Source organism: Neopsephotus bourkii, unplaced genomic scaffold, assembly GCF_033783945.1.
Source record: "Neopsephotus bourkii isolate Nb327-2 ecotype Australia unplaced genomic scaffold, CSIRO-AGI_Nbou_v1 NB_122, whole genome shotgun sequence".
NCBI lineage: Eukaryota > Metazoa > Chordata > Aves > Psittaciformes > Psittacidae > Neopsephotus > Neopsephotus bourkii.
In genome coordinates, this window is record NW_026900639.1 from 1,211,611 (window position 1) to 1,238,596 (window position 26,986).

The 26,986-nt window shown below is 50.1% G+C and overlaps 1 protein-coding gene across 2 annotated transcripts; it reads left to right on the top strand.

The window, feature by feature from the left end:
• Positions 1-1,565: 1,565 nt before the first annotated feature.
• On the top strand, positions 1,566-26,868 carry KLHL18 (kelch like family member 18). Of its 2 annotated transcripts, none has more exons than XM_061365763.1 (10): positions 1,566-1,795; positions 14,484-14,614; positions 14,806-14,946; positions 16,666-16,864; positions 18,815-18,975; positions 19,293-19,429; positions 20,582-20,819; positions 22,548-22,652; positions 22,931-23,042; positions 25,071-26,868. In XM_061365763.1, exons 1-10 carry the CDS (start codon positions 1,643-1,645, stop codon positions 25,455-25,457), a joined length of 1,764 nt encoding a protein of 587 aa, XP_061221747.1. In that variant the 5' UTR covers positions 1,566-1,642; the 3' UTR covers positions 25,458-26,868. The 2 variants fall into 2 exon arrangements, with proteins under 2 accessions (XP_061221747.1, XP_061221757.1); XM_061365773.1 differs by having other exon boundaries at positions 1,567-1,795; positions 20,597-20,819.
• Positions 26,869-26,986: the final 118 nt, after the last annotated feature.

Here is a 26,986-nt window from a genome sequence, read left to right on the forward strand (position 1 = left end):
AAGCTGCCTGGGGGAAACAACCATGAAGCAGCCCCTAGAATTCCATCTCCAGTGACACTTTGAGCACTGAGTTCATCCAATTGGACAACAATCCAGTACCACCTCGGTCCTGAAGAGAACCAGGGGAGTACAGCCCCAAACTGCCCCCAGAGCTGAGCGCAAACAAAGCAGAACAAGACAAGGGCTTGAGGATGGCTGGGACTGACTGAGACGGACTGTACCCTCAGCATGTTTGTTGACAACACTGAGCTATATGGTGCAGTCGACATGCTGGAGGGAAGGGTTGCCATTCAGAGGGGCCTGGACAGGCTGGAGAGGTGGGACAGTACCAGCCTCATGAAGTTCAACACGGCCAATGCAAGGTCCTACACCTGGGTCAGGGCAATCCCCAGTCACAGGCTGGAAGAGTCTAGACTGAGAGAAGCCCTGAGGAGAAGGACTTGGGGGTGTTGGTCCATGAGAAGCTCCCCATGACCCAGCAGTGTGCGCTTGCAGCCCAGAAACCAACCATGTCCTGAGCTGCATCACCAGCAGAGTGACCAGCAGATCGAGGGAGGGGATTCTCCACCTCTACTCCACTCTGGTGAGACCGCCCGCCCCTGCAGCCCTGCATCCAGCTCTGTGGCTCCAACATGAGAAGGACGTGGAGCTGCTGGAGTGAGTCCAGAGGAAGTCACAAAGAAACACCGAGGGCTGGAGCACCTCTGCCTGAAGACAGGCTGAGAGAGCTGGGCTTGTTCAGCCTGGAGAAGAGAAGGCTCCAGGGACACCGTAGAGCAGCTTCCAGTGCCTAAAGGGGCCAACAAGAAAGCTGGAGAGGGGCTTTGGACAAAGGCAGGTAGGGACAGGACAAGGGGGAATGACTTTAAACTGACAGAGGGAAGATGTAGATGAGATCTCAGAAACAATAACAAGTTCTTCCCTGTGAGGGTGGTGAGGCCCTGGCACAGGTTGCCCAGAGAAGCTGTGGCTGCCCCATCCCTGGCAGTGTTCAAGGCCAGGTTGGACGGGGCTTGGAGCAACCTGGTCTGTTGGAAGGTGCCCCTGCCCATGGCAGGGGTTGGAACTGGATGAGCTTTAAGACCCCTTCCAACCCAAACCAGTTTGTGATTCTGTGATTCTCTAACAGGGAAAAGAGGCTTGCCAGGGCCAGCCATGCCCACAGCCCTGCTTTCTGGCTCAGGGGCCAAGGCGGGTGATCTGTCAGGGCCTGAGGTAAAGTGGGGAAAAGGGTCATACGTGTTGTAGAGAGCAAGGCCTGTGGAGACACCGCCTGGGGTGGGGGCAACACAGCCTTGCTGGGCGGGGGACGACGACAAGGTCCTAAGAGGGTTGATGCGGCCTGTGGGGCCGGCACTGCCGGGGGAGGCGGGTCGCGACAAGGCCCTGCGGAGAGGCTTGCTCCCGGGGCAGCTCCGCCCGCACCTACCTGTGTCCCGCCTCAGCCGGGCGGGGGCGAAGGGCGGCCGCAGCGGTGCCGGGGCTGTGTACACCGTTGCCATGGCAGCCACCTCTTCCGGCCGCTTCCGGAAGAGGGTTATGACGGAAGTGGGCGGGGTGGTGGCCGCGCTACGGCGGCCGGGCGTGGACAAGGCGCGGGGGAGGCGAAGCGAGGCGGGGAGTGGTGGCAGTGGTTGGGAAGATGCTGGAGACGGCGGCAGCAGCGGCGGCGGCTGAGCCGGAGCTGGACCCCGAGGACCTGGTGCACTTCTCGGTGGGCGATCTGCCCAGCCGTGGTTATGGCGTGATGGGCGAGATCCGGCGGCAGGGCAAGCTCTGCGACGTGACCCTCAAGGTGCGGCCCGGCCCGGGGGCGCTGGGGGGTCCCAGGTCCCCGAGGGGTGCTTGAGGGACCCTTTGCTGGGAAGACGGAGGGAGCAGGGGTCCCCTCGGGGGCTTTGATGGGGGAGGTAAGGGGGGAGCTGAGGGCCCCCCCAGCCACTCTGGGGGGTTATCAGGGGGTGTCTGGTCTCCCCAGCCCCAGGGGGAGCTCTTCGAGGGCCGCTTGGTGAGGGGTGTGCTGAGCAGCTCCAGCCCAGGGTGGGTGCAGGGGTGTGCTGGTGACAGCCGGTCCCCGACGCTGCTCCTCATCCCAGGTGCAGGGTGGGAGATGGAGCTTCTGTCTCCCTTGGGACCATCGTGGGGTTTTCCTGCAGCCAGGCGGAGTGATGCAACCAAGGGGCTTCTCTGGGGAGGAAACAGAGCGCCCCAGCACCTCCGCCACAGTTTAGTGGTGGTACTGGTGCTGAGGGAGGTCAGACGATGGGTTGGTGCGGATTCATGGACAAGCCTCTCCTCCAAACCTTGGGAGAAGAGTCATTTTCCTCGGGAAACTTTTATCTTTATAAAACACCCACTTTCCTGCATCGAAGAAATTATCTATAACAGGTAAATCCTCAGGGTTGTGTTTCTGGCTCTGTGGGGGGCTGAAAGGGCTTTGAGAGTGGCCAGTGCCGGGCAGGAGATGCTGGAGCCCTTCAGTCCAGGAGGAGTTTGTTGTGCGGTGGGTGTGCCTTTAGCTCCTTGGATTGCTTGAGTCATTCCAGAGTCATTCCAGAATTAACTCTGAAGTTTAATTAAATGTGAAGGTGTTTCCCAGCCTACTCATGCTGAAACATCTCACCTACCTCCTGCTCCTGAAGAAGGAGCTGGAGAGGGTTGTGCCTGTCGTGAGGAATGCGGGATTTGGGTGAATCCCTGGGCTATGTGAGGGTGCTTCATCCCTGTAGAACAATAGCCCCCCAGCTGAAATGCTTATTGTGAAGAGGATGCCTGTATGCTGATCCTCCTTGGCAGGGGTCATACCATTTAAGGTGTGGTATTTCAGAGAATCATGGAATGGTTTGGGTTGGAAGGGACATTCAAAGCCCATCCAGTTCCAACCCCCTGCCATGGGCAGGGACACCTTCCACTAGACCAGGTTGCTTCAAGCCCCATCCATCCTGGCCTTGAACACTGCCAGGGATGGGGCAGCCACAGCTTCTTGGGGCACTGGGCCAGTGCCTCACCACCCTCACAAGGAAGAACATCTCAGATCTCATCTCTGTCTCCCTGACCATTGTTCACAAAACCCTTCTGAAAGGGTTTCCATTTCGGTAGATTTTCTACAGGCAAGCACTTTTTAAATCCTGCTCATGTCCCTTTGTGTATCTTCTGGGGCAGAGTGGGAAACGTTTTAAAGTCTTGAGGGCAGCGGGAGCTATCCAGTGCAGTGGTCAGACCGAATGTGCTGATGGTGCTGGGCCACTTCATGGGTGAGGGTGCTCTGTTGGCCCCGCTTTCTTTTTTTCCTTTTATTACATTCTGTTCCAGAGCCTGTTGCTATCTGGGTAGGGCACAGAGTATTTCATCCTACAAAGGCTTAAAATGTATTAAGGATGTCTCTGTTGTTCTTGAAATGAGTCTTAACTTTCTCCACTACTTGCTTAATTCTTTATTATACTGAAGAGAGACCCTGGCCCTGACTGGTACGTTTGGCAGAGGGCTGACAGCATGTTTCCCTGTTGGTTTCAAGTCCTGCTTTCCCTTGTACACATGCACCCTCAGGATTGATTGATTGATTGGTTGGTTCCTCATGTTGTATTGAGTCATCCTATCAAAATATCCCACTTCTTTGCCACTTCTGCCTCTTGACATCAGGTTTCTCCATCCCATGGCAATAGAACTAATGCAGCCTGATGAATCTGAGCCAAGCCTTCCCTTCTTGTTCAGTACATGGTGTCTCCTCTAGCTGCTGACTGGTTAAGAAGTAATTTTTCTTAGCTGGACTTTGGAGGTGTCTTTGAGTCGGTGAACCACCTCGAGTGCAGCTGACACAAAGCGTGCTCATCCCTGACTTGCGTTGGTGAGGCTGTAAACCCAGCACGACGCAGAAGGACCCTGCCACATGAGTTGTCACGCAGGGATGTCTTTCCAGTGCTTCTTGCCCAAAATGAAGGTAGGAAAAGCACTGAGAAACATTTAAAGACCACATCTGAAAGAAACCATCATGGGTCCTGGTGTGTCTCGCACCACTGAAGTGAGTTTGTTGCCCTCTGTTCTTCTTTTAATCCTATTACTTTTAAGGCTTAGTGTGCCTAAAAGTGCTAGGATTCCTTGTCACAGCAGAATGCCTTCTGGTGTGACTTTAGGTAACATCAGGAGAAAAGCTACTAAGCACCATTTTGGGCCAGAAGCTGGATTCCCTCTGATGTAATCAGCAGCTGAAATGGGAGCAAGCAGCTTTGTTGCAGCACAGTTCAGGTTTTTAGCAGCCTCTGTACCAATATCACCATGGGGTCAGTGGCTGTAAATGATTCTCCCAGCGCACAGAAATGTATAAACAGGCCACAAATTGCTATGAAGTGTTGTCACTCTCGTTTGTTTCAATTAATCCCCTCGTGAGGCCAGGCAAGAATTCATTCAGTAAATAGGAGGGGTGGAATTTGTTCCCCTTCCTCAGAAACCATCTTCCTGCAGTTCATGCTGCTCTGCAGGAGACGGTGCTGCCTCAGCAGCGTACGGCAGCTGGGTTTAGAGGCGATTAAGAGCAAGAAGTGCTGACTTGATCAGCTCCCTTGGAGGTCCAATTATCCAAACTCAGCTTAGGGAAATCTGTTGCTGCTTCTCACAATTGCCCATGTGAAAATGAACATCTCACAGGGCAGTAAGCGAGGTGTGCATCTTTCCAGCACTTAGGATGTGTCCATTGAGAGCCAAAGCTCCACCGTGCATGGATGTTTGAGCCTAGAGATTTTAAAAGTCCTTTTCTATTCCTGCCTCTTAAATATCTATGGGTCAGAGCTTTTGAAGATATTCCATCGCAGGCATCTGTCCTTTCAGTCATCCTTCGTTGGCCCTCTGAAATGTTTAGTTAAATACTAATTTAGGATGGTTTGATAGAAACACATGTGGATAAACTGGAGGCAGGAGGGAAGCAAGGAGGCACACCTTATTCTGTGGTTAGTTCATTTTTCCTTAGTAAGAGTAGGATTTTTGCTTACTAAAGCCAGATTTCTGCTACTGCTTTCTTCTTTAAGGATCTATAGACTGTGTGTTGGTGATGTCTTGTCTGGTAAAAGAAGGACATGTGGGGACAGGACAAGGGGGAATGGCTTTAAAGTGACAGAGGGGAGATTGAGATGGGATCTGAGGAAGAAGTTTTTCCCTGTGAGGGTGGTGAGGCCCTGGCACAGGTTGCTCAGAGAAGCTGTGGCTGCCCCATCCCTGGCAGTGCTCAAGGCCAGGTTGGACCCAGGGGCTTGGAGCAGCCTGGTCTGGTGGAAGGTGTCCCTGCATCCATGGCAAGGGATTGGAACTGAATGAGCTTTAAGGTCCCTTCCAACCCAAACCATTCTGTGATTCTGTGAAATCAGGACATCCCACGAAACCAGCACAGAAGCAGCCATTCTCCATGCGCTTTCCATACCCTGCATCTGGGCACAAACTGGGGTTTCCAGTGATGGACTGAAGTTTCAGTTATCCACATCTCTTAGGCTTGAAATAGGCTGTGAGGGGCAAAGTCTATATACATGCTCGAGATGGGTTCAAATTTAACCTGCTGTATTGAGGTCTTTGGGTGTCACCTGCTATGGGCCAGATGTTATTGCAGTTATTGACAGCCGAACTTAGTGAGGTTTGATTTCTGTATCCACCTGGTTTACCCCAGAATCTGGATATAAAGCATTTTCTTTCAGGCTGTCTTCATGTGAGGAGCCTTTTGGGTTGTTTTCTGGCTCTCATGCTCCTCCCCAGTCACCGCTCCTCTCTTCCCCAGAGCTCTTTCTTCCCAAGAGCATTTCACCCTTAGCATTGCTTTCTGGCGAAACCTAGGAGCCTTTACTTATTTCTGCTGTCCCCACTGCTGTTGATTTTACTGTATTGAAAGAAATTAATTAGCTTCTTGTTAAGCTCACTGGATAGGAAAAGCTCTGCATTAAAGGTTTGGGCCCTCATTGCTTTGCTTTCCTATACACAATAGCACAGCAGAACCTTTCCTGCTTATTTTACAGTGGATTTGCAATCATTTTTTCTGTGTGTGTGTGTTCTCAAAGGAGTTCAGAGCTCACAAATAAATGCTGCAAAAGGGCAAAGAGTTTCAGTTCCATGATGAGTACACGTATTTGGGAGTGTTATTCCCTGGAGATCCTAGTCTGCTTTTTAATTGCAGAAAAGCAGCTACTTGGTATTTGTCTTCCTGAGCATTGTTTTTTGAAGACAAATCTCCTCTCAAGATGAAAGCTGCTTGGGCAGCTTTGTTTTCTGGAGCTTGCATGGCTGCTTTGGGCCAAGGTACAAGTGCTCTCTAGGGACATATCAGCAGCTTGCTAGAAGCCTGTGGACTGCACCACTCCATAAAACAGGGAAGTGATACTTATCCTGTTTCTTCATTGGCAAATTTAGGGAGAGCAAATATCTTTATAGCTCCTGCTTGCTCCCATCCGAGCCAGGAAACTGGGTGCCAGGCTGGCATCTTCAGTCTTGGCTAAACCTGTGTCCAGCAAGAGAAGGTTTGTGCCTTTCTGACTCCTCAAAGAGTGAAGTTAACGTGAGCTCCTCTTGTTGTTGCTGCTTTTCATTTTGGTTTGGATCGCTTGAATGCCGTATTTCCATTACTAACTCCAAGAGTCATTAGAAAAGTGTCTTCAGAAATAATACAACCCTGGCAAGTTAAAGTATTCCCAGGCTACGGAGAGGTTGTAGTATTTATTTCACATACAATCCAAATCGGACTGACAGGCCATAGTCCTGTTGGCTTTTCTCCCCTTCTAATCACAGTTCTTCCCAAAGCAGCCTGTTCACTTGAAACCTTCCAAACTGCAGCGAATGCACCCAAGAGAGCTGCGGCTGCCAAGCAGACGCAGAGGTGGAGGAGCCTCCCTTTGTCCTGCAGTAGCAGATAAGTGGAATTCCAGGCAGCTTAGGCTGCAGTGAGTAATTTCAGCAGGGTCCTTAAAACCCCTGTGTCTGGCTGCTCTGCGGATGTTTGAGCCTGTTTGTAAGAGATTCTTGAGGAAAATGAGCTTGAGAATATCTTTGAGGAGGAAAGAGGATATTTTGCTTATTTGAGGAACCGGTAGATTTAAAAATCCAGATAATCTGTTATGCACACTTATTTAAATCTTGCACTAAATTTAAGTTGTACAGCAGTAACAAGGTACTTTGGATTATGCCTGGGCTTGTTTTCTCACCTGAGGTCTCAGCTAGCATCAGTGTTTCTCCCCTTATGTAAAAGATGAGTATTTTTAGTCCTTTGCAAAGACGTTAAACCTGACGCGTTAGCACAAACCGCGCATTCCTGCACTAAGCTTTTTACTCTGTTTCTCTGGGCACGGAAAAAAGGCTTTAGTGTCTGATTTCTAAACCCACTTGCACGGGTTTTGTTCGCTTTCCTTAAAACAGGAGTTGTCCTGCTGTTGCAGGGCATTTAACGTGGTGTCTGGCAGGTACTTATTGCCCAGTTAGGAGCTGGAGGCTGTGGGATGAGTTGAGAGCAGAGGTTGGGCGTTCTCTGTGTTGCCATAGGGGTTGTCAGAATATAGGAAAGGTTTGGGGTTACTGTTGTGAAGAGGTTGGGGGAACGTGGCAGGGAGCCTGTGTCTGCAGGGGCCCTCCACTGTTGATTTAACCTCAGCTTCGGTTTTGCCAGTCCCTCAGGAGCAGGAAGGCAGGCAGGGCCGGAGGTGATCCCCTCAGGATGCTTCCTTTCCCCAGTCCCTGTGGGAAATAGAGTCTGGACCAGAGGATGTCTGGCTTAATGGCATCGATCTCTTGGTTTTGCATGAGCTGAGTTTGATCTAAACTCTTTCACGTTTTGTCCAGCTGCTCTTTGGGTGGGTGCAGAGGAAGGGTATTTATTTCAGTGCCTGAATTTTGATACAAGATCTCTTGAGTTTCACTGTTCCTTTTATCTTCTTCCTAACAACACTTTGCTACAATGACTTGGGCGCTACCTTAATTTCTGCTGTGTCCTCTCTTTGACTGAATGCCAGTGTCACGTCAGGAATGATGGGGGTGTTTTGAGAAGATCTTTGCAGCAGAAAACTCAAGAGACTTCTCAGCTATGCAGGGTAACGATGCCATGAAGACAATAGATGCCTTTATTCCACCTACACCATTTTTCTCTGGAGAAAGCTTCATTGTACCCTGGAAGCTGTTAGCATTTTGTGGATGTGGGAGTGTAAGGGAGAGCATGCCTCTTGTTACTGGTTAGGGAACATGTTGAAAGGGAATTCTGTGGCATTTGTGGTCAGCAAGGATGCTTTGCTAGCAGTGGTTTTGTAACAGTAGCTGTAAACAGTATCTTTTGCCTTGGAAGGCACCTACAATTACATATTATAGATGCCTTTCATTTTACGATGCAAAATAGCACATCATAAAATCATAATGGTTGGACTTGATGATCTTAGAGGTCTTTTCCAATCTAGTTGATTCTACGATTCTATCTTGGAACCCTAGAATGGTTTGAGTTGGAAGGGACCCTTACAATCATTCAGTTCCAATCCCCCTGCCCCAGGCAGGCTATCTTCCACTAGACCAGGTTGCTCCAAGCCCCATCCAACCTGTCATCCTTGCATAAAGGTGGAAATCTGAAAGGCAGTGTTTTGCTCACATTATGAAAGGGATGACAGTCCTGCCCAAAGGACTTGCCCTCAAGCCTCTTTCCAGTGAGCTTATCGATGTGAAGTTCCCTAGGTTTTTCTCTTTTTAGTGCTTATATAAACAGCTAACTCTGGCTTAGTGATGTGAATATTATTAAGTTTGTGGTGATTTCATTTGTGCCTGGAGACAGTCCTGAAATCCAGGCTCAAAAAAGCAAAAACCAAATCTTTCCAATGAAAGAAGACTGGAGCACCTCTGCTATGGAGACAGGCTGAGAGAGCTGGGCTTGTTCAGCCTGGAGAAGAGAAGGCTCCGGGGAGACCTTAGAGCAGCTTCCAGTGCCTAAAGGGCCAACAAGAAAGCTGGAGAGGGGCTTTTGACAAGGGCAGGTAGGGACAGGACAAGGGGGAATGGCTTTGAACTGACAGAGGGGAGATTGAGATGAGATCTGAGGAGGAATCCCTGTAAGGGTGATGAGTCCCTGGCACAGGTTGCCCAGAGAAGCTGTGGCTGCCCCATCCCTGGCAGTGTTCAAGGCCAGGTTGGATGGGGCTTGGAGCAACCTGGTCTAGTGGAAGGTGTCCCTGCCTATGGCATGGGGTTGTAACCGGATGAGCTTTAAGGCCCCCCCCAACCCAAGCCAGTCTAGGATTTTATGAAATACACTGATCTATGTTTAACTCGACAGGAACAACTGATACGGTAACATAGCAGGTACTGCTTTGAAACAATCTATTCCTGCGAACAAGAGCTTCCACCTTCAGCTGAAAGCTGAAATCTGCAACCAAGGCTGTGTTTTACACACGCATCCTATGATGACACAGGGCTCTGGAGATAGGGAGCACTTTGACACAATGATGAATTTAGGTCACATGGGCTGTGTGCTTATCCTCAGAAGTATTTTTCATCTTCTGCAGGAAAAACAGGTATGGTCCTTCACCTGCAGCAAGAAATGCAGTTGTTCCTTCGGGACTTGCCATTAAGTGCTGCTGGTATGAACATAATAATAGCTTCTAGACCAGAAATCTCAATTTATAAATCTCCCTGAGGCCCCTTTATCATTACACAAGCAAGTTTAAAAAAGCAAAAGGAAACACAGGTTTTATCTTGTCCAGTACCAGGAAATAGTTTCCATTCAGTTGGTGGCAATCACAGCGTGGATCAGCTCTTTGCTGATGCAGCTCTGTGGGTCTCGCTGCTGACAGGGTCCAGTCCCAGTCCGCCCCCTTTCTCCTGCTCTGATAGCAGAAAATTATTCCCCTTTTTGCACAGCTTATTTCAGTTTTATTTCCCTGAACAGCAGGGTCGTGCAAGCACCAGCACAAGTGAAGCAGTTGTGAACAGCATGGCTTCATCTGTGTTGTCCAGCTGCATCCCACGTGCTGATAGGGACCAAGCTGGGGCAGGAAGTTGAGCCCTGTAGGTAACCAGAACTGATTCAAGCCCTGCCTTGCCTGTGCAGGGTCATCCCCAGTGCAGTTAATCTGTTAAATGGGGTGTTCCCCAAGGTGAAAGCTTTTCCTTGATGAAGGGTGAGAACCCCACTGGGGAAACAATCCTGTCCTGTTGAGCTGCTGAGTAGCTTGGATCTGGAAGGGTGGTGCTGCTGCCCAGACACAAAGTATTTCATCCCTGTGATGATACAGCTCTCATTAACCCGTCAGGAATCTTGCTGAATGACTATAAATTATTGGGTTTGCAATAACAAGGTGCATTAACAAGGATAATGGGGCCATTTGGTGGAACTGGATGATCTCTAAGGTCCCTTCCAACCCAAGCCATTTTGTGATTCTATGCTTAATACATCCCACCATGGGAAGCACTGTGTTTGGTGGAGAGGGAAGCAGGAGCAGTGCTGGTGAGATGTTCAAGGAGTGGGAAATCCCAGCATGGTGTAGGTGGCTGTTCAACACACAGATCTGGTTTTGAGGAGCCGTGCTCCTTTTGATGCAGCTCAGGACACCACTGGTCTTCTGGGCTGCAAGCACACACTGCATAATGAGACAAGTAAAACATGAGACCCATGTCTTTAGCTTTGTTGGTGTTTACCTTCCATTGACAAGCTGGGCCAATAAAGCTGCTGTGGGCATGGCTGCTGGAGTGGATGAGGCTGGTGGAGCGGCTTCATCCACTGGTAGGAACAGGCCAAGAAGTGCCGGAGCTTGTCGAGCAGGTCTGGCATTTCTGAGCCCCAGGGCTGGAACGTGGACAGGCTGAGCAGCGAGTTACTCATTGCGGTCAACCAGGTTGTGGCTGGTCACACACAAACTTTTCCCCAGCAAGAGGTCCCAAACAAAGAGCTTCAGCACCCAGGTCTCCTTATTTACCTATCCGCATCCTGTGCCTCTTAAGCTTCTCTCAGTGGGCAGCACCTTGGTCAGGCACTCGCATGGAGAGATGAACAGAAGCGAAGTTGTTCACGTGCACGTGTGCTCGACTTGGCAGTTAGCTGTGTGCAGTAAGGAAATGGAAACCCCACCACTATGGACACAGGGAGGTTTTGACAGCTTTCAGGGGTGCACGGGTTCTTGAATCGCTTCCTTCCTCTTGTGGGCTTTAAACTCAGTGTATTTAGAAGTGGTTTTGAACCTCGTGGTAGAGAGGCCAGGCCAGAGTTTGCACTCACTTACAAGAGGCTGTGTAAAGTCAGGGTGGGGAGCCCTGCTCTGCAAACATTCATTACGTAAACAGGGCTGGGGCTTGTGGCCTTGAGCCCCGTCCCCTCTTTGACCACGGGCTCCTTTGCAAGTATTAGCAGTCCCGACTCTTTGTGCCAGAGATTCCCTGTCCTGCTGCATGCACACAAAGATTCTACCGACGATTCTGTATGTTGAGGGAGCATGGGCTATGCCTGTACCGGGGTAGAACTCTTGCTGCTGTAGCAGCGGTAGAGCTGCTGTCTTAATTCACATGCTTGTACTTCCCAGCTTGCTGCTATAAATATCTGTCCTCGTGCTTTCATTACTTTATTCTTTTCTGCTTCTTCATTCTCTCTCATGGAATATCATCTTAGCATTCATCTGCCAAGCAAGCACTCTTATTCATGCCTCTGTCCCTATCATAGTCTGGTTTCTGCTGGGCTCAGGAGGGCAGGGGTTGGAGGTAAAGCATGAGATAAACTAATGATCGAGTTAGCAGGGAAGAGAACAGAGCAGCAGCATGTTTGCTGGTATTTGTGGCACAGCAGTTGAGTCATTGAGCTGATGGGATGTTTTACGTGTAGTTTTGGGTTAGTAGAAGGGGTTGATGCTGCTTTTTACCCATCCTGAGCTTGCTTTCCTGAGCTGACAATCACAGACTGTTTTGGGTTGGAAGGGACCTTAAAGCTCATCCGGTTCCAACCCCCTGCCACAGGCAGGGACACCTTCCACCAGACCAGGTTGCTCCAAGCCCCTGTGTCCAACCTGGCCTTGAACACTACCAGGGATGCGGCAGCCACAGCTTCTCTGGGCAACCTGTGCCAGTGTCCAAGTCACCATACAAGTGTATATGTGAGGGTTCTTTCCCATGAGCTACAACAGTCCATACCATTTCACTTGCTGCTTTTGCCCTGGACATTGAGAACTCTGCAAAATCCAGGACAGTGGGATTAGTGCAGGGTAATCCAGGCACAGTGGAGAGCATGGATTCAAGCACACCTGAGCTCATCAGGACTGACACAAGGCTCTCCAGAAGTGGACCTGCCACTACCAGGCTGGAGCGGGTCTTGGGAGCAGTTTGACTGGATGTTTGGAGCACTGTTTAAAACCGGGAAGCTCATGCAGAGCAGACTTGCCCCTGCACCCCAGGCATGCAGTGCCACAAGCTGACCACATTCCAAATGTTTGCAAGTCCTGGCCGTCGTGCAGGCAGGCACGCACAGCGAGCAGCTGGGTGGTCAGGCTGGTTTTAAAGGAATATCTTCTAACAGCATTTGTGGCACTTGAATATGCTTTTGTTTAAGAAAAAAGAATATCCTGCTTGCTTATGCATCTTGTTTAGTGCCCAGTTCCTCGTTTTTTTTCTTTTCCATGTGTCAGGAATTCCACTTTCTGAGCTCCTAGCAAGTTGTATTTAGAGGGTGTGAGAGCTCTGGGCCTAGAGGGAGAGGCAAGGCACTGCTGGGAACAGTGAAAACCTGAATGCAAGCAACATTTTTGTTAATAAGCTGCCCAGACATGAAAGGGTGATGAAGCTTTTTGTAGAGAAGTAAGGAGGAGAAGAGAAGTGCTTCTTGGATGATCTGAAGAGTAAAGGACTTGCTCTTCCAGCTTGTCCCAGCAAAACAAAGCTCAAATGGGAAAATCTTGCTGAAGTGGGGAAAAAGGGCAGTTCTGCACAATCTGGGGTGGGTAGAGACTGGTATGAGTCAGGTTAGCCTGGAAATTAGGGGAGGAAAAAGCTCAGAACCATCAGAGAGAAGTAATTGAAGAGCTGTGTAGTTCAGAAGAGGAGAAAGTATCTGCAGGAATCATAGAATGGCTTGGGTTGGAAAGGACCTTAAGATCATCCAGTTCTACCCCTCTGCCATGGGCAGGGACACCTCACACCAGCCCAAGGCTCTGTCCAACCTGGCCTTGAACACTGCCAGGGATGGAGCATTCACAACTTCCCTGGGAAACCCATTCCAGTGCCTCACCACCCTAACAGGAAAGAACTTCTTCCTTATATCTAACCTGAACTTCCCCTGTTTTTGTTTGAACCCCTTGTCCTATCACTACAGTCCCTAATGAAGAGTCCCTCTCCAGCATCCCTGTAGGGCCCCCTTCAGATACTGGAAGGCTGCTATGAGGTCTCCACGCAGCCTTCTCTTCTCCAGGCTGAACAGCCCCAACTTTCTCAGCCTGTCTTTATGTAGGAGGTGGGAGGAGTGAGAAGTGGAATTGGAGGTGCAAGAAGGCCCTTCCAAGCCTCACTCTGTATGGACTAGGAAGGATGTAAATGAAGGCAGGTATAGCGGAGCTGGTGAAAGTGAACCTGCGGAGATTGAATGATGAGCCCGTATGAGCTTCTGGGTTATAGTGAAGGTGACTAGCTGTGAGCATAACCTGAGGGTACAAGAAGAAAAGTGCATGGGATTTAACCTGTAAGTCGATCACTGGCTCAGAGGAAGAGCTAAGGAAGAGGAAATGGGCAGCTGCATCACCCAGCTTTTAGTTCTGCAGAGTAATCACAGTGCGGGGCTTTGCGCTGAGCCTGCATGGCTGTGCTCAGCTTGTCCTGGGATCAGATGGGTGATGTGGGATCTGTGATTGCCAGCTGGTAGGAGAAGGTGTTACCTGAAGCAGGGCCTGGAGGAATTTTTAATAGAAGCATAGAATATTTTGGTTTGCAAGGGACTTTAAAGATCGTTTAGCTCAAACTCCCTGCTGAGCAAGCCCAGCTCTCGCAGCCTGTCTCCCTATCAGAGGTGCTTCAGCCCTTGGAGCATCTTTGTGGCATCCATTCAAGTGCACACTGCCAGGTCATGGGGAGCTTCTCATGGACCAACACCCCCAAGTCCTTCTCCTCAGGGCTGCTCTCAATCCAGTCTCCCCCAGCCTGTGTTGTGCTTGGGATTTCCTGGTTCTTCCCCCTGCTTGGCACAGATCTGGGTTTGAAATCCGTGCTTGCAGTTGAATACTGAATTGATCTGTGTAAACATGGTTCTGTGACCCTGGCCGTGCTTTGTTAGCAATCTGAAGATGACCCACTCTGTCTTTGCCTAGCTGACCACTTGTGGCTGCTTATATGGCTGGAAAACTGGTTTTAAAAGTTTGAATGTAAAAGACAGTCTGCAGTCCTGCTTGCAAATAGAAATTGCCCAGTTTTCAGCCCTCAGTTACTGCTGGGCTGGCAGAGCTGTTTTACACTAAGTTATCTGGACCATGTGGTTGGAATCAATGGTGCTGATCTTCCCTCCTTCCCCTTTTCTCTCTTTTTAGGTAGGGGACCATAAATTCAGTGCTCATCGGATCGTGCTAGCGGCTTCTATCCCGTACTTCCACGCCATGTTCACCAATGACATGATGGAGTGCAAGCAGGATGAGATTGTCATGCAGGGGATGGATCCCAGGTAATGTCCCAATGCACACAAGCCAGGATCTCCAGAGGCATCAGGAGCACTCCGTGAGCCTCAGTGTTGTGTGTGCAAGGCTTGAAAGCCTACCTGCTGTGTGAATGGCGCTAGAAAAGGTTTTTCTGTTAGTAGGGTCCTGAGCTGACTTGAATTCAATGCATTTTCTGCCCTTTCTCCCCCATTTTTAGTGCACTTGAGGCTCTGATCAATTTTGCCTACAACGGTCACCTGGCCATAGATCAGCAGAACGTGCAGTCTCTGCTGATGGGGGCAAGTTTCCTTCAGCTGCAAAACATCAAAGATGCTTGTTGCACTTTCCTCAGAGAGAGGTAAGGGGGTGTCCTTTGGCTGTGCTTGCTACTCCCCAACAGCAGCAAGGTTTTAGTCATCTCTGTCTGGCTTGGGAGGAAGCAGGATGTCTCCTGCCAGTGTGATAAGGAGCTCTGCATCTCCCAAGACTCATCATTCTCATTCCCTGTAACTTACCTGGCTTACAAGATGCTACAGCTGGGACACAATATAGGGCCTTGGCCAGCCACAGGAAATAATACCTAAAGCAAAAGCAAGTGAGCATTTCCCTGTAAGAGTTAACTAGCTGGTTACCCATCACAGTGCTGCGTGACTGCCTCTACCGCTAATGAACCCACCCTTGCAGTAATTACCCTCTCTGCAGTTGCATGTGTAAGAGAGGAGGAACAAAGGGACCCAGCCAAGGAGCCGGCCAGGAAGCTGTGGCAGAACCTTAAATCGGTCCCAGGTTTTTTTCAGTTCCCTTGCTGGTGTTTGGCTGCCAGACTGTTCCAGCAGCAGGATCTGGGAAACGAAAAGCTGGACTACTCCTTGGAAACGCACCACACGCATTTTCACATCGTGCCAGGGAGTCTTACGTGTTTAGCTTCCTCAGCCTGATTTCTCTGCAGCTGTTCAGCATATTCCATGGTGTGATATTAAACATACCTACCGACTAAATGGAACATCTCAGCCACTTATTTTCCTTCACATCCAAATAGAGGTATCCTAAAACCACAGGGTAGGGTGAAAACATATTTTTCCTCCGTGTTTAAGATGTCTCAATTTTCAGTCCCCCTGTGCATCCTGAATTTCTGCAGTTGGTTTAAAATTAAGTTACTTAAGACTACAGAGTATTCATTTTTCTTGCAAAAAGCATTTTATGTGAGATACTGGATATGACAGTTTGAGTCCTGACTAGCTTTAGGTAGTTCTATCTATATATAGATTAAACGAGGTACTTTGGTTTCTCAGATTTAGCCGCTATAGTTCTCCCAACTCTACCAGGAGAAACCGGGTGTCCCACGTTAAGTCCTGAATTTGCTTGTGTAGCTGTCACTTTGGTTAGTAACAAGAAAATTAGTGGACTCTGACCGTCCTGAAGGGCTGGAATGTGCACACTCAGCTCTCATTCTAGAAGGGAATTAAGACATGGGATGTTTTTAGGCACCTGTGCACAGACAAGTCCACAGTGCTGTAACCAACCCCTGTGTGAGCCCTGAGGGCCACAGAATGCCAGACTGATTCGAGTTAGTAGGGACCTTAAAACTCATCTAGTTCCAGCCCCTTGCCACAAGAAGGGACAGCTTCCACTAGACCAGGTTGCTGAAAGCCAGAGGAAATGACTTTATGAAGCTGTAACAGATGATGTTCTGTAGTACTTAGAATAGATATAAGATGAGAAAAGATGACTCTTTTTCACAGAAAACTTACTGTGAGGGTGGTGAGGCCCTGGCACAGGTTGCTCAGAGAAGCTGTGGCTGCCCCATCCCTGGCAGTGTTCAAGGCCAGGTTGGACGGGGCTTGGAGCAACCTGGTCTGGTGGAAGGTGTCCCTGCCTATTGCAGGAGGTTGTAAGTGGATGAGCCTTAAGGTCCTCTCCTTCATCAATGAGCTGGAGCTTGCCATTGCTGAAGAGTACAGAGCCGTGGCTTTCACTGCATCATGTATCCTCTGCTTGCATTGCTTCACTGAACCTGTTTGTAATTCCTTTTGTTTTTCCCTTAAGCTGATGTTTAACCTCCTGCCCGCTTTCCCAGGCTTCACCCTAAGAATTGTCTGGGAGTGCGGCAGTTTGCAGAGACAATGATGTGTGCGGTGCTCTACGATGCTGCCAACAGCTTCATTCATCAGCACTTCGTGGAGGTATCCATGTCTGAAGAGTTCCTGGCACTGCCTTTTGAAGATGTCCTGGAGCTCGTTTCTAGGGATGAGCTCAATGTGAAGTCTGAAGAGCAGGTGTGTACCTGGTGTGGGTCTCAGCTGAGGCTGATTTTAACTTGAGACTTTGTGGTTGATTGGAAGTGGAATGGGACATGACCCTTTTCCAGGTCTGAATGAAGCGGAGATGTCCTGGCACACCAGGGACGCTAACAGGTGCTTGACAGAGCCAGGTTCTGAGTACCTTCAGCTGTGTCCCTTACTGTCATTAAGTTGCTGGTCCTGGGGAGAGAGCCCAGGAGTGTAGGCAACAGCAGGGAGCCCTTAGAGCTCGTGTTCAAGTCCAGAGGAATGCTTTTGAGGTGTAATGAATTTGCTGTGAGTGCTGCAGCGTTTCGTAACAAATGTTGCACTGGATTTGCCATCAGGAGCCTCCTCTAGACTGGCTTGTTCCTAGAAAAAATAAAAACCCAAACAGAAAGCAGGGCTGAACAGCTTTAGGGCGTTACAGCAGCCTTGAGAATCCATCAGTGGTGGGCTGACAGTTTGCAGGAGAAACAGCCTGTCATCGAGCCAGGAAATCTGTCCTGCCTTTTCCAAGGAGGTTACTAAGGAGGTGACAAATGAAAAGCAGACCTACAGCTATCTCCATGTAGGGTAAGAGAGCGCTTTGTTAATCAGGCTGTCTGAAATAGGGAGGGAAGGGAACCTGCTTCACATTCCACACTGCTATATCGTACCACAGATTGGTCTCTTGCTGTTTTGACCAAGTGGATCCTTTGTGGAGCAGGTAGGAGTCTAAAGAATCATCCATGGTGATGCTTCCTTCTGCCCCATATGCCAGCCCCCCTCTTCAGAAATGGCAGTATTTTACTGCAGTGCAGCTTATCTGCTGAGGACACTGTGCTCAGTAGGAGCTCTACCTCAGAAGACCGTGGCAGGAGTTGGATGTGGTCACCTGAATGTAAGAGCAAGAGTGTAGAAGGACAACCCTGCTCAGGCTTCAACTGTGAGAGTCCCGTGAGCCAAGGAGTACATGTCTCCAATTAAAGTAGTCACCAGGCTCCTTTGTAGTCTGGAGTCATCCAAAACAGAGCAGTGAGCAGTGCTTGGGAGAGGTCTGCGCCTCCAGCAGCGCCGTTCTCTCTTTTTCCCTGGTTTATTTTTTGACACTAAATAAAGAAGGTTTTCATTCTGCCCCACCTCCTGTACTAGAATTCTCTTCCCAGCTTCCTCATCTCCCTGAAAACATTCGTATTAAACATCCCATCCCATGGGACAGTAGATCAGTATTATTGCGGGCTAAGCTGGAGGCAGAGAAAGCAATGCCAAGGCCAAGCCACCCAAGCGTCATTCAACAGGAGAGTCCTTTGGTGACTGTAGAATCACATAAAGGTTTGGGTTGGAAGGGACCTTAAAGCCCATCCAATTCCACCCCCCTGCCAAAGGCAGGGACACCTTCCACCAGACCAGGTTGCTCCAAACCCTGTCCAACCTGGCCTTGAACACTGCCAGGGATGGGGCAGCCACAGCTTCTCTGGGCAACCTGTGCCAGGGCCTCACCACCCTCACAGGGAAGAACTTCTTCCTCACAACTCATCTCAGTCTCCCCTCTGTCAGTTTAAAGCCATTCCCCCTTGTCCTGTCCCCACCTCCCCTTGTCAAAAGCCCCTCTCCAGCTTTCTTGTTGGCCCCCTTAGGCATTGGAAGCTGCTCTAAGGTCTCCCCAGAGCCTTCTCTTCTCCAGGCTGAACAAGCCCAGCTCTCTCAGCCTGTCTCCATAGTAGAGGTGCCCCAGCCCTTGGAGCATCTTCATGGCCTCCTCTGCACTCATTCCAACAGTTTCACATCCTTCTGGCACTGTATAGAGCATCACTGTTCTGTACTGAAACCACGTCACCTGTGAGCAAGAGAAGATCATTGCCAATACGTGGTTTCTTTTCCATCAGACAACTGGCAGCGGTAGGACCTTGCAGAAATAAAAATGAATCCCAAAACTCCAACTTCCCATGCCTCTTTTTCCTGCAGGTGTTTGAAGCTGCATTAGCTTGGATACGGTATGACCGAGACCAGAGAGAGTCATTCTTACCCGAGCTCCTGTCCAAAATCCGCCTCCCCCTTTGTCGACCTCAGTTTCTCACTGACCGCGTGCAACAAGATGACCTGGTCCGCTGCTGCCACAAATGCAGGTGAGGCTTGGATGTGGGGTTAGAAAACCACCACAGGGGTGGTGCCTGTCAGTGTGATGGAGGTGCAGGAATGTGATTTAGAAGTCTTGAAGACTGGAATTCTCACTTTCTGTTAACAGAGGTCCTCACCAGACAGATCGCAGATAACAGCACAAATCCAAAGCACCCTCCCCAGTTTTAACCTGGCAGTGGGGCCACCTTGCCTTCTAGAAGTACCGGCCATGGGGGGGGAAAGGCAGTTGCTTAAATCTGCATCTGACTTAAGACAGATTTCTTCGTGTCAGCTGAGCTCTTTGATTATTTGGCTTTGATTTCAGGGACCTGGTTGACGAGGCAAAAGACTATCACCTCATGCCAGAGCGCCGGCCACATCTCCCCGCATTCAAGACCCGTCCTCGGTGCTGTACATCGATCGCAGGACTTATTTATGCTGTCGGAGGACTGAACTCAGCAGGTACCTTGCATATCTGCTCCCCATGTTGGAGAGAGCAGGCTAGTCTGCTGGATGGGACAATAGGATCACATAGACTTCTCTTGTGAAGCCTTGAGCAGTTTCTCCCCTGTCTTGCACTTTGACCCTTCCACTGAAAAGCTGAGGGTGGCTATGCCCCTATTTTAACATCTTCCAGCTAAAAATTCTGTTTAAGTCAAGTTTATTTAGGACAGTATTCTTAAAGAATCAATATTTTGAAGGTGGCGACCTTGCCTATAGCAACATGAACTTGGAGTGTCTGCGTGGTGGTATTGGGGTGTGGGATCGTCATAGAATCACAGAATGGTTTGGTTTGAAAGGGACCTTAAAGATTATCCAGTTCCAACCCCTTGACATGTGCAACCAGGTCTAGTGCAACCACCAGACCAGGTTGCTTCAAGCCCCATCCAGCCTGGCCTTGAACACTGCCAGGAATGGGGCAGCCACAGCTTCTCTGGGCAACCTGTGCCAGTGCCTCACCACCCTCACAGGGAAGAACTTCTTCCTCACATCTCGTCTCAGTCTCACCTCTGTCAGTTTAAATCCATTCCCCATTGTCCTGTCCATACCTGCCCTTGTCAAAAGCCCCTCTCCAGCTTTCTTGTTGACCCCTCTAGGCACTGAAATCTGCTCTGAGGTCTCCCTGGAGCCTTCTCCAGGCTGAACAAACCCAGCTCTCTCTGTGTGCCTTCATAACAGAGGTGCTCCAGCCCTCAGAGCCTGTTTGTGCCACTGCAGGTCTCTACTGCCACTCTGAGGTTATAATAGGTCCCAATTCCACAGCCTAGATCTTGTCAAGTGTTACGGCACAGAGCATGGGCGAGCTTTGAACCACTCTGTGATCAGTTTGCATTGCAGAATGCACTTTATGTAAATTTTTCAGAGGTGAATAGAGATGTTGCTGGAATATGCCCCTGACTTGACTTTGATGTGGGAGCAGGGAGGCTGGAATACAATCCGTAGTATCTCAGAGTAGGACATACGATGTTTCCCAGGCATTTCCCCAGAGAAGAGCAAATTCCTGGTGTCGGCCACATCTTTGGGGTGAGAGCAGCAATCACTTCATTCACCTCTGGTACAGGCAAGCTTGCTAGAACAGTGCTTTAGGAGATCTCCCCCTTTTAATTTGAGTAGCAAATTTTTATGCAGGTGACTCTCTGAACGTGGTGGAAGTCTTTGATCCCATTGCCAACCGCTGGGAGAAGTGCCAGCCAATGACAACAGCCCGGAGCCGAGTTGGGGTAGCAGTGGTGAATGGACTCCTCTATGCCATCGGCGGCTACGACGGTCAGCTGAGGCTGAGCACTGTGGAGGTTTACAACCCAGAGATGGATTCCTGGTCCAAAGTGGAAAGCATGAACAGCAAGCGAAGGTATGTGCAGCTTGCTCAGTGGGCAGGGAGCCTTTGAAGGTCGAGGGGGGTTGAAATGAGGTTGTAGGAAGGCTGGAGGTGTTGGGTGGTGTGATGAAGGAGCAAAAGGAACAAGGAGGAGTGGAGCAACATGGAAGCATGTGAGATTTGCTTGGCCACCTTTGAGGCACTCATGCTGATTCTGGGAACTGCTTGCTGGTAAGAGAGGGAAACTTTCAGCAGCCCAACAAAATTACTTCAGTGCATCACAGCACTGATTTACCAGGAAAGCTGTTAAGACCTCGGTAAGTAAAAGCAGCAGAGCACTGTGGGCTGTAAGCTACAGAGATCTTGGGCTTGGTGGCCTCAGGGAGTGAAATCAAGAGCGATGAGATTCTGCTGGTGAAACATGTAAGGGTTTGAACTGAAGTCCCAAAGGACACGGTCAGAGCCTCATTTCTTCACATTATGATACTAGATGGTAGGTGAAGCACTGGCGAGCACCGTGTAGAAAACTCCTGTGCTGCTCAGAGTCAGATAAACTTGGTTTACCATCTCTGGCCAGTGCTGGCATTTTCCTTCCCTACCAGAAATCATAAGAAAATTACAGCTGGGAAGGAGAAGAGGAGGGAGAAGACTTTACTGCTAAGCAGAAGGTGTTTGTGCTCGCTGGACAGAGCTGCATGGCTCTCAACCGCTGTGTGGTTTGGGAGCTTATCCTGCCTCATTTTGAAAACCCCCCTATTTAAGTTGTGTGGTCATCCTGTCGTCCCCACCACTTTCATGTTTAAACATCTTCCAGGGTTTCTGCTGCGGTTTCCTTTGCACTCATGCCTGGTCACTGAGAGTTGTTAAATTGTTCACTTTTCTGCAAGCTTTGCAGCACTTCTTTACCATGAGGGTTTGTCTGTCTTGGTGTTTTGTGGTCCAAGATGTTGATCACTTGGGAAGAGCACACTGCAAGTGGTTGAGTACATGAAATCCTGGGCATAAGGCTCTGATTTGTAGCAAAACAGCTCAGTTTTTTCCATAGGAAGGAGGTTCCCGGGAGCTTTTCCCACAGTGAGAGGCAGTTGCTCTTCCACGATTGGGTTGTTCTGCCTTGCAGTGAAGTATAACAAACATCAGGCACTCTTCGTGCAGATGAGAATGTTGGTTATTGTACAAACTCCTCGACTCCAGCTGTGGTGCTGTGGTTTTATCACAAAGGATTGTGTTGCCAAGCTTTTACAGGAAGTTTTGACTACATTTCCAAGGTGGGATTCTAGTTTGAAGTGTCCCATTTGCCTCTAAAAGCCAAATATGTGATTTACAAGGTGTAATGACAGCGTTGGGCACCTTGATTTAAGGAGCTTCACATTTGAGAGCACATCTCCTGAAGCTGTGCAGCGGTGGCCCTCATTAGTGTCACCTCCAGCCAGCAGCGGTGGGGAGGTTCTTCATGGGAAGCTGTAATTGCTGAGATTCTGACCCAGGATGTGGATCAAAATTTCTCTCTGTGTTTTGGTTTAGTTCTTTTTGTTGGGAAAATGGGGTGTTCATATGTCACAAGAGTTTTTCATGGCCTGTGAGGCTTGGAGTTCAGGTGGGATTGAGCAGTTGAGCAGCTTGGAGGTGAAGCAGGGGAGAAGGTGGAGGAGGTTTGGTGGGGTGATGGGGGTGAGGGCAGGCAATGGGCAAGGCAGGCTGTGCCAATTTACTGTGTTATAGACTGAGGGGCCATCTCACAGTGTCCGTTCTTCATTGCAGTGCTATGGGAACAGTGGTGCTGGATGGTCAGATCTATGTATGTGGCGGATACGATGGAAACTCATCTCTCAACTCCGTGGAGTCCTATTCTCCAGAAACAAACAAGTAAGAGCTCTTTGTGCCCTACAGCTTATCCATCTGTTTGCTGCTAAGATAGTGCCGTGGCACTACTGGGGTGCAGGCTAGAAAAGGAATACAGTGATCAATGCAGAAAAGCCTTGACAGCAGAGCAGCACCCCTCCTTGCAAGAGTTTACGTGGATGCAAGCGAACAAAACCATGGTTTAAATAGGTGGTGAATGGAGAGTTACTAGAACCCAGCCCTAGAAAATCCATGTGCTGTGCCTGGAGGAGTCTTGCTGACCTCTCCTCTTTCCTGGCAAGGTGGACAGCAGTGACCCCCATGAGCTCCAACCGCAGCGCCGCTGGAGTCACTGTCTTCGAGGGCCGGATCTACGTGTCGGGAGGGCACGACGGCCTGCAGATCTTCAATAGCGTAAGTCTGTGGGGTGCTGCGGGTTCCTACGAGCCTTGGGCAGAGATTCATCTCCAGCAGGTAGCTGGAAGGTCAGGCTGGAGCTGGGAAACCTCTGTGCCCTTTCCCTGTGCACCTTAAGTGCCATGGGTGTTTGCATCACTAAATTCTGCCATTTCCCGGGCCCTTCTTGCTCGGGAGGAAGTGAGATAGTCAGGAACCCACTGGGAACTGGACTGGAAATGCTGCTTTTATTCCCCAAAGCATCAAAAGGATTGACCTAGTGCATTTGACCTAGTCTCCCTGCTTCCTTCACTTTTTAAATCATTTTATCATTGCATCTCTATACCTTAGAGCTTTGAAGTGTCCTAGATGTCAGACTTCTGCCTTTGTTTTCTATGCCCATTTGATGGCTTCAGTTTCAGAAACGCGTTATTATTGAGAGGGCTGGACCACTTCCACTATGGAGACAGGCCGAGAGAGCTGGGCTTGTTCAGCCTGGGGAAGAGAAGGCTCCAGGGGGACCTTAGAGCAGCTTCCAGTGCATAAAGGGGCTACAAGAAAGCTGGAGAGGGGCTTTGGACAAGGGCAGGTAGGGACAGGACAAGGGGGAATGGCTTTAAACTGACAGAGGGGAGATTGAGATGGGATCTGAGGAAGGAGTTCTTCCCTGTGAGGGTGGTGAGGCCCTGGCACAGGTTGCCCAGAGAAGCTGTGGCTGCCCCATCCCTGGCAGTGCTCAAGGCCAGGTTGGACACAGGGGCTTGGAGCAACCTGGTCTAGCGGAAGGTGTCCCTGCCTGTGGCCAGGGGTCGGAACTGGGTAAGTATTAAGGTCCCTTCCAACCCAAAGCATTCTGTGATTCTTTATCTCTGAAACAAGACTCACAGCAGGGGGAGCTGGTGGTACGAGGTTAGCTTGTCCTCTTCACCTGCTCTGTGGTTCTGTTTCTTTAAAAGAAACAACAACAAACCAAAAACCCAAACCTGCTGCAGATCAGAAAAGGCTCGTTCATGTGCTGAGGAGTGAGAATGCAGGAGCTGTATCCAGCTGGGTCTGTCACTAATGCACTGCCCTTGAACATTTGTAATAAGGGTTTTGCTGGGAGCAGCAATAAGTATTTCTGCCTCGCTCAGCACATTGGGGCAGGCTGTTGTCTGCAGCCTGAAGTACCCCAGAGCCAAGAATTACAAATCCTGTTTGAGCACGTTCCTGAACATCAGTTTGGGGCAGTGCTGGAGCCCTTACAGAAGGGATCCATCTAACAGCCTCTCTACAAATGCAAGCGATTCAGAATGGTGTGTTTTCCCCCCTGAGGTCCCAGATAACCATTCCACAAACGTGGATTTTACTGCACTTTCAAAAGAGGCCCTACCCTTTGCCACAGGGTGCAGGACATAGGCTTGAACCGCATAACGAGTGATGGTCATCCAACATGAGAAACATTGAACTGTTACAGCTTAAATGTGCTATGGGGGGGGGAGAGAGAGTCTCCCTTTAGGTTAGGGGACACTTAGGGAGTTGTTAAGTACAGCTTCGACATGTTGCTCTTAGGGTCTGACAGAGCTTTGGCTGGTTCTGCTTTGGGCAGTAACACGGTGTGTGCATGGGGAAACTGAATACATTGATACTGAGACACAATCCTGTGGCAGTTGAACTTGAATTGAAGGATGTCCAGTCCTTTTGGTGCTGGGGCTCATATCCCTGTTTAAAACAGCACAGAGAAGCTGATGAAAGGGGAGAGAGGTAGAGGGAGAACCTTCAAAGCTGCGTTTGCTGTGGTTTCTGTGATATATCAGATGGGGAGAATGATCTGTGCCCCCAGAACTCGCTAGTGAGTTCCTGGCCTGCGGGCAGGGGGAGCGGGTGGGATCCAGGATGCTGGAAAAGCTCAATAACAATATGGGAACTGAGTATATGGCACCAAGGAGTAAACTTACGCTCTCTATCAGTTTCCAGCTGTGTGATGAAGCACAGGCTGTGTGCTCACACTGTGTGGTGGGTCCGGAGCGAGGGTCCCCTCACGCCGTGTGCTCTCTGTGACTGCAGGTGGAGTACTACAACCACCACACGGGCACCTGGCACCCGGTTGCCAGCATGCTCAACAAGCGCTGCCGCCACGGAGCAGCCTCGCTGGGCAGCAAGATGTTCGTCTGTGGCGGCTACGACGGCTCGGGCTTCCTCAGCATCGCCGAAGTCTACAGCTCCATGGCGGACCAGTGGTACCTGATTGTCCCCATGAACACCCGGAGGAGCCGCGTCTCCCTGGTGGCAAACTGTGGCCGTCTCTACGCGGTGGGGGGGTATGACGGACAGTCCAACCTCAGCTCGGTAGAAATGTATGACCCGGAGACAAACCGCTGGACGTTCATGGCACCGATGGTGTGCCACGAGGGAGGGGTTGGGGTGGGCTGCATACCCCTCCTCACCATCTGAGAAGGAAGGTTTTAGTGGGGGCTGTCTTCCTAGCGACCATACGGAGAGGGGTTCAGAGAGCGTTTCATGATGTGATACCCGCAGAGGTGCGTTTCCAGGTGCTCAAGTGTCACTCGCAAACATACACGCACATAAAAAACCACTTGACAAACCAATCCCCACCCTTGGCTTTTTGGGCTGAGGCTCCCCAAAGATCAAACCTGGTGGAATACATCTGCATTCTGGTGCAAGCAAGGACCTGCCCGCCTCCCTCCGTGCCCATTAGCCTGCACTCGGAGCTGTGGCCAAGCGAACCCTTCCTCTCGCCGTCGGTTTTCCACATCGCCCTGCGGTCTGCTTTCGGCTGCACCTTTGGGAAGGGCTGGGGGAGCGGGGCAGGCTTAATTGCGTCATAAAAACTGCCACTTGAATGACTTTGAACATACATCTGGCTTATTGAGACAGAAAAACCCCACCGACAGCGCTTCCCAGACCGCATCCAAGGCTCTGCCTTTTCTAAGGTGCTTCTTACACAAGACATCGCTGGCTTCCCGGAGCAGAGCTGTGCTTTCTTCAGCTCGGTGGGGAGAACTTCCCCACAAGAGCCACACGATGGAGAAACTAGGATGAGGAAAACCAGTCGGTTAAACCATCACATAGTTTTAGCAAGCTTTGGACAAGGAGGCTGAATGTAAACGACACTAAGCAACAGTCATAGGGTTTCAAAATAGGAAACAGGCCAAGGTATTATTTAACTTATGATTATTGGATATTGTCGATGTTTCGGTGGCGGTTGGAGCAGAGCGTGGCCAGTATCTTTCAGGAAGGGCAAGCAAATCAAGCGTTGAATGTGTAAGCTCTGGAAGCCCACAGTGGGTTTTGTGCCAGGACCAAGACGTGAGGCCGAGCGCTGCCAGGGCCAAAGCAGCAGCATGCAGGCAGCACAGCAGCTCCCTCCCTGCAAAGTCCTTGCCTGCATCAGCTCTTCAGCACGTCTCTTGCATGACTGTGAACTGCCATCCCTCCGGGGCTGCCTTCATGCCCATGTCCTCCCTTCAGCAAAGCCATACCTCTTCCACTGCCATGGGCAGGCAGGGACAGGCAGCTGCCACCCCTGCCTGCTTGGGCAGGAGGAACTTGACACTAATCCCACCGGCAGCAGCAAAGGGATGAGGCTTTCACCCCTTGTCCTGCTCAATCCCAGTGTGTTGGGGGGCTCGGAACCTGTCCCCTGCCCAGCTCCAAGCAGGGAGGAGCTGGATGTTCACCCCAGTCCCCAAATCCAGCCTCCCCACCTTGTTCCTACCTGACTCCCAGCCCCACTCGGGATTTGAACTTTGGGTGTATATGTGGATGTCTATATATTCAGGTACTATGTATATTTTAGGTATATATAATGAACGTATCTGGCTATAAATGTGGTTTGTCAGTATGTATCTATTTCTTCCATGTACATCAGCTGCTGGGTTATTCATTTAGGGGTTCCATGCTGCTAAAAAAGAAACCAGCCATGAACACTGGAATGAAAATGAAGTTGCTTTTCAGGCTGT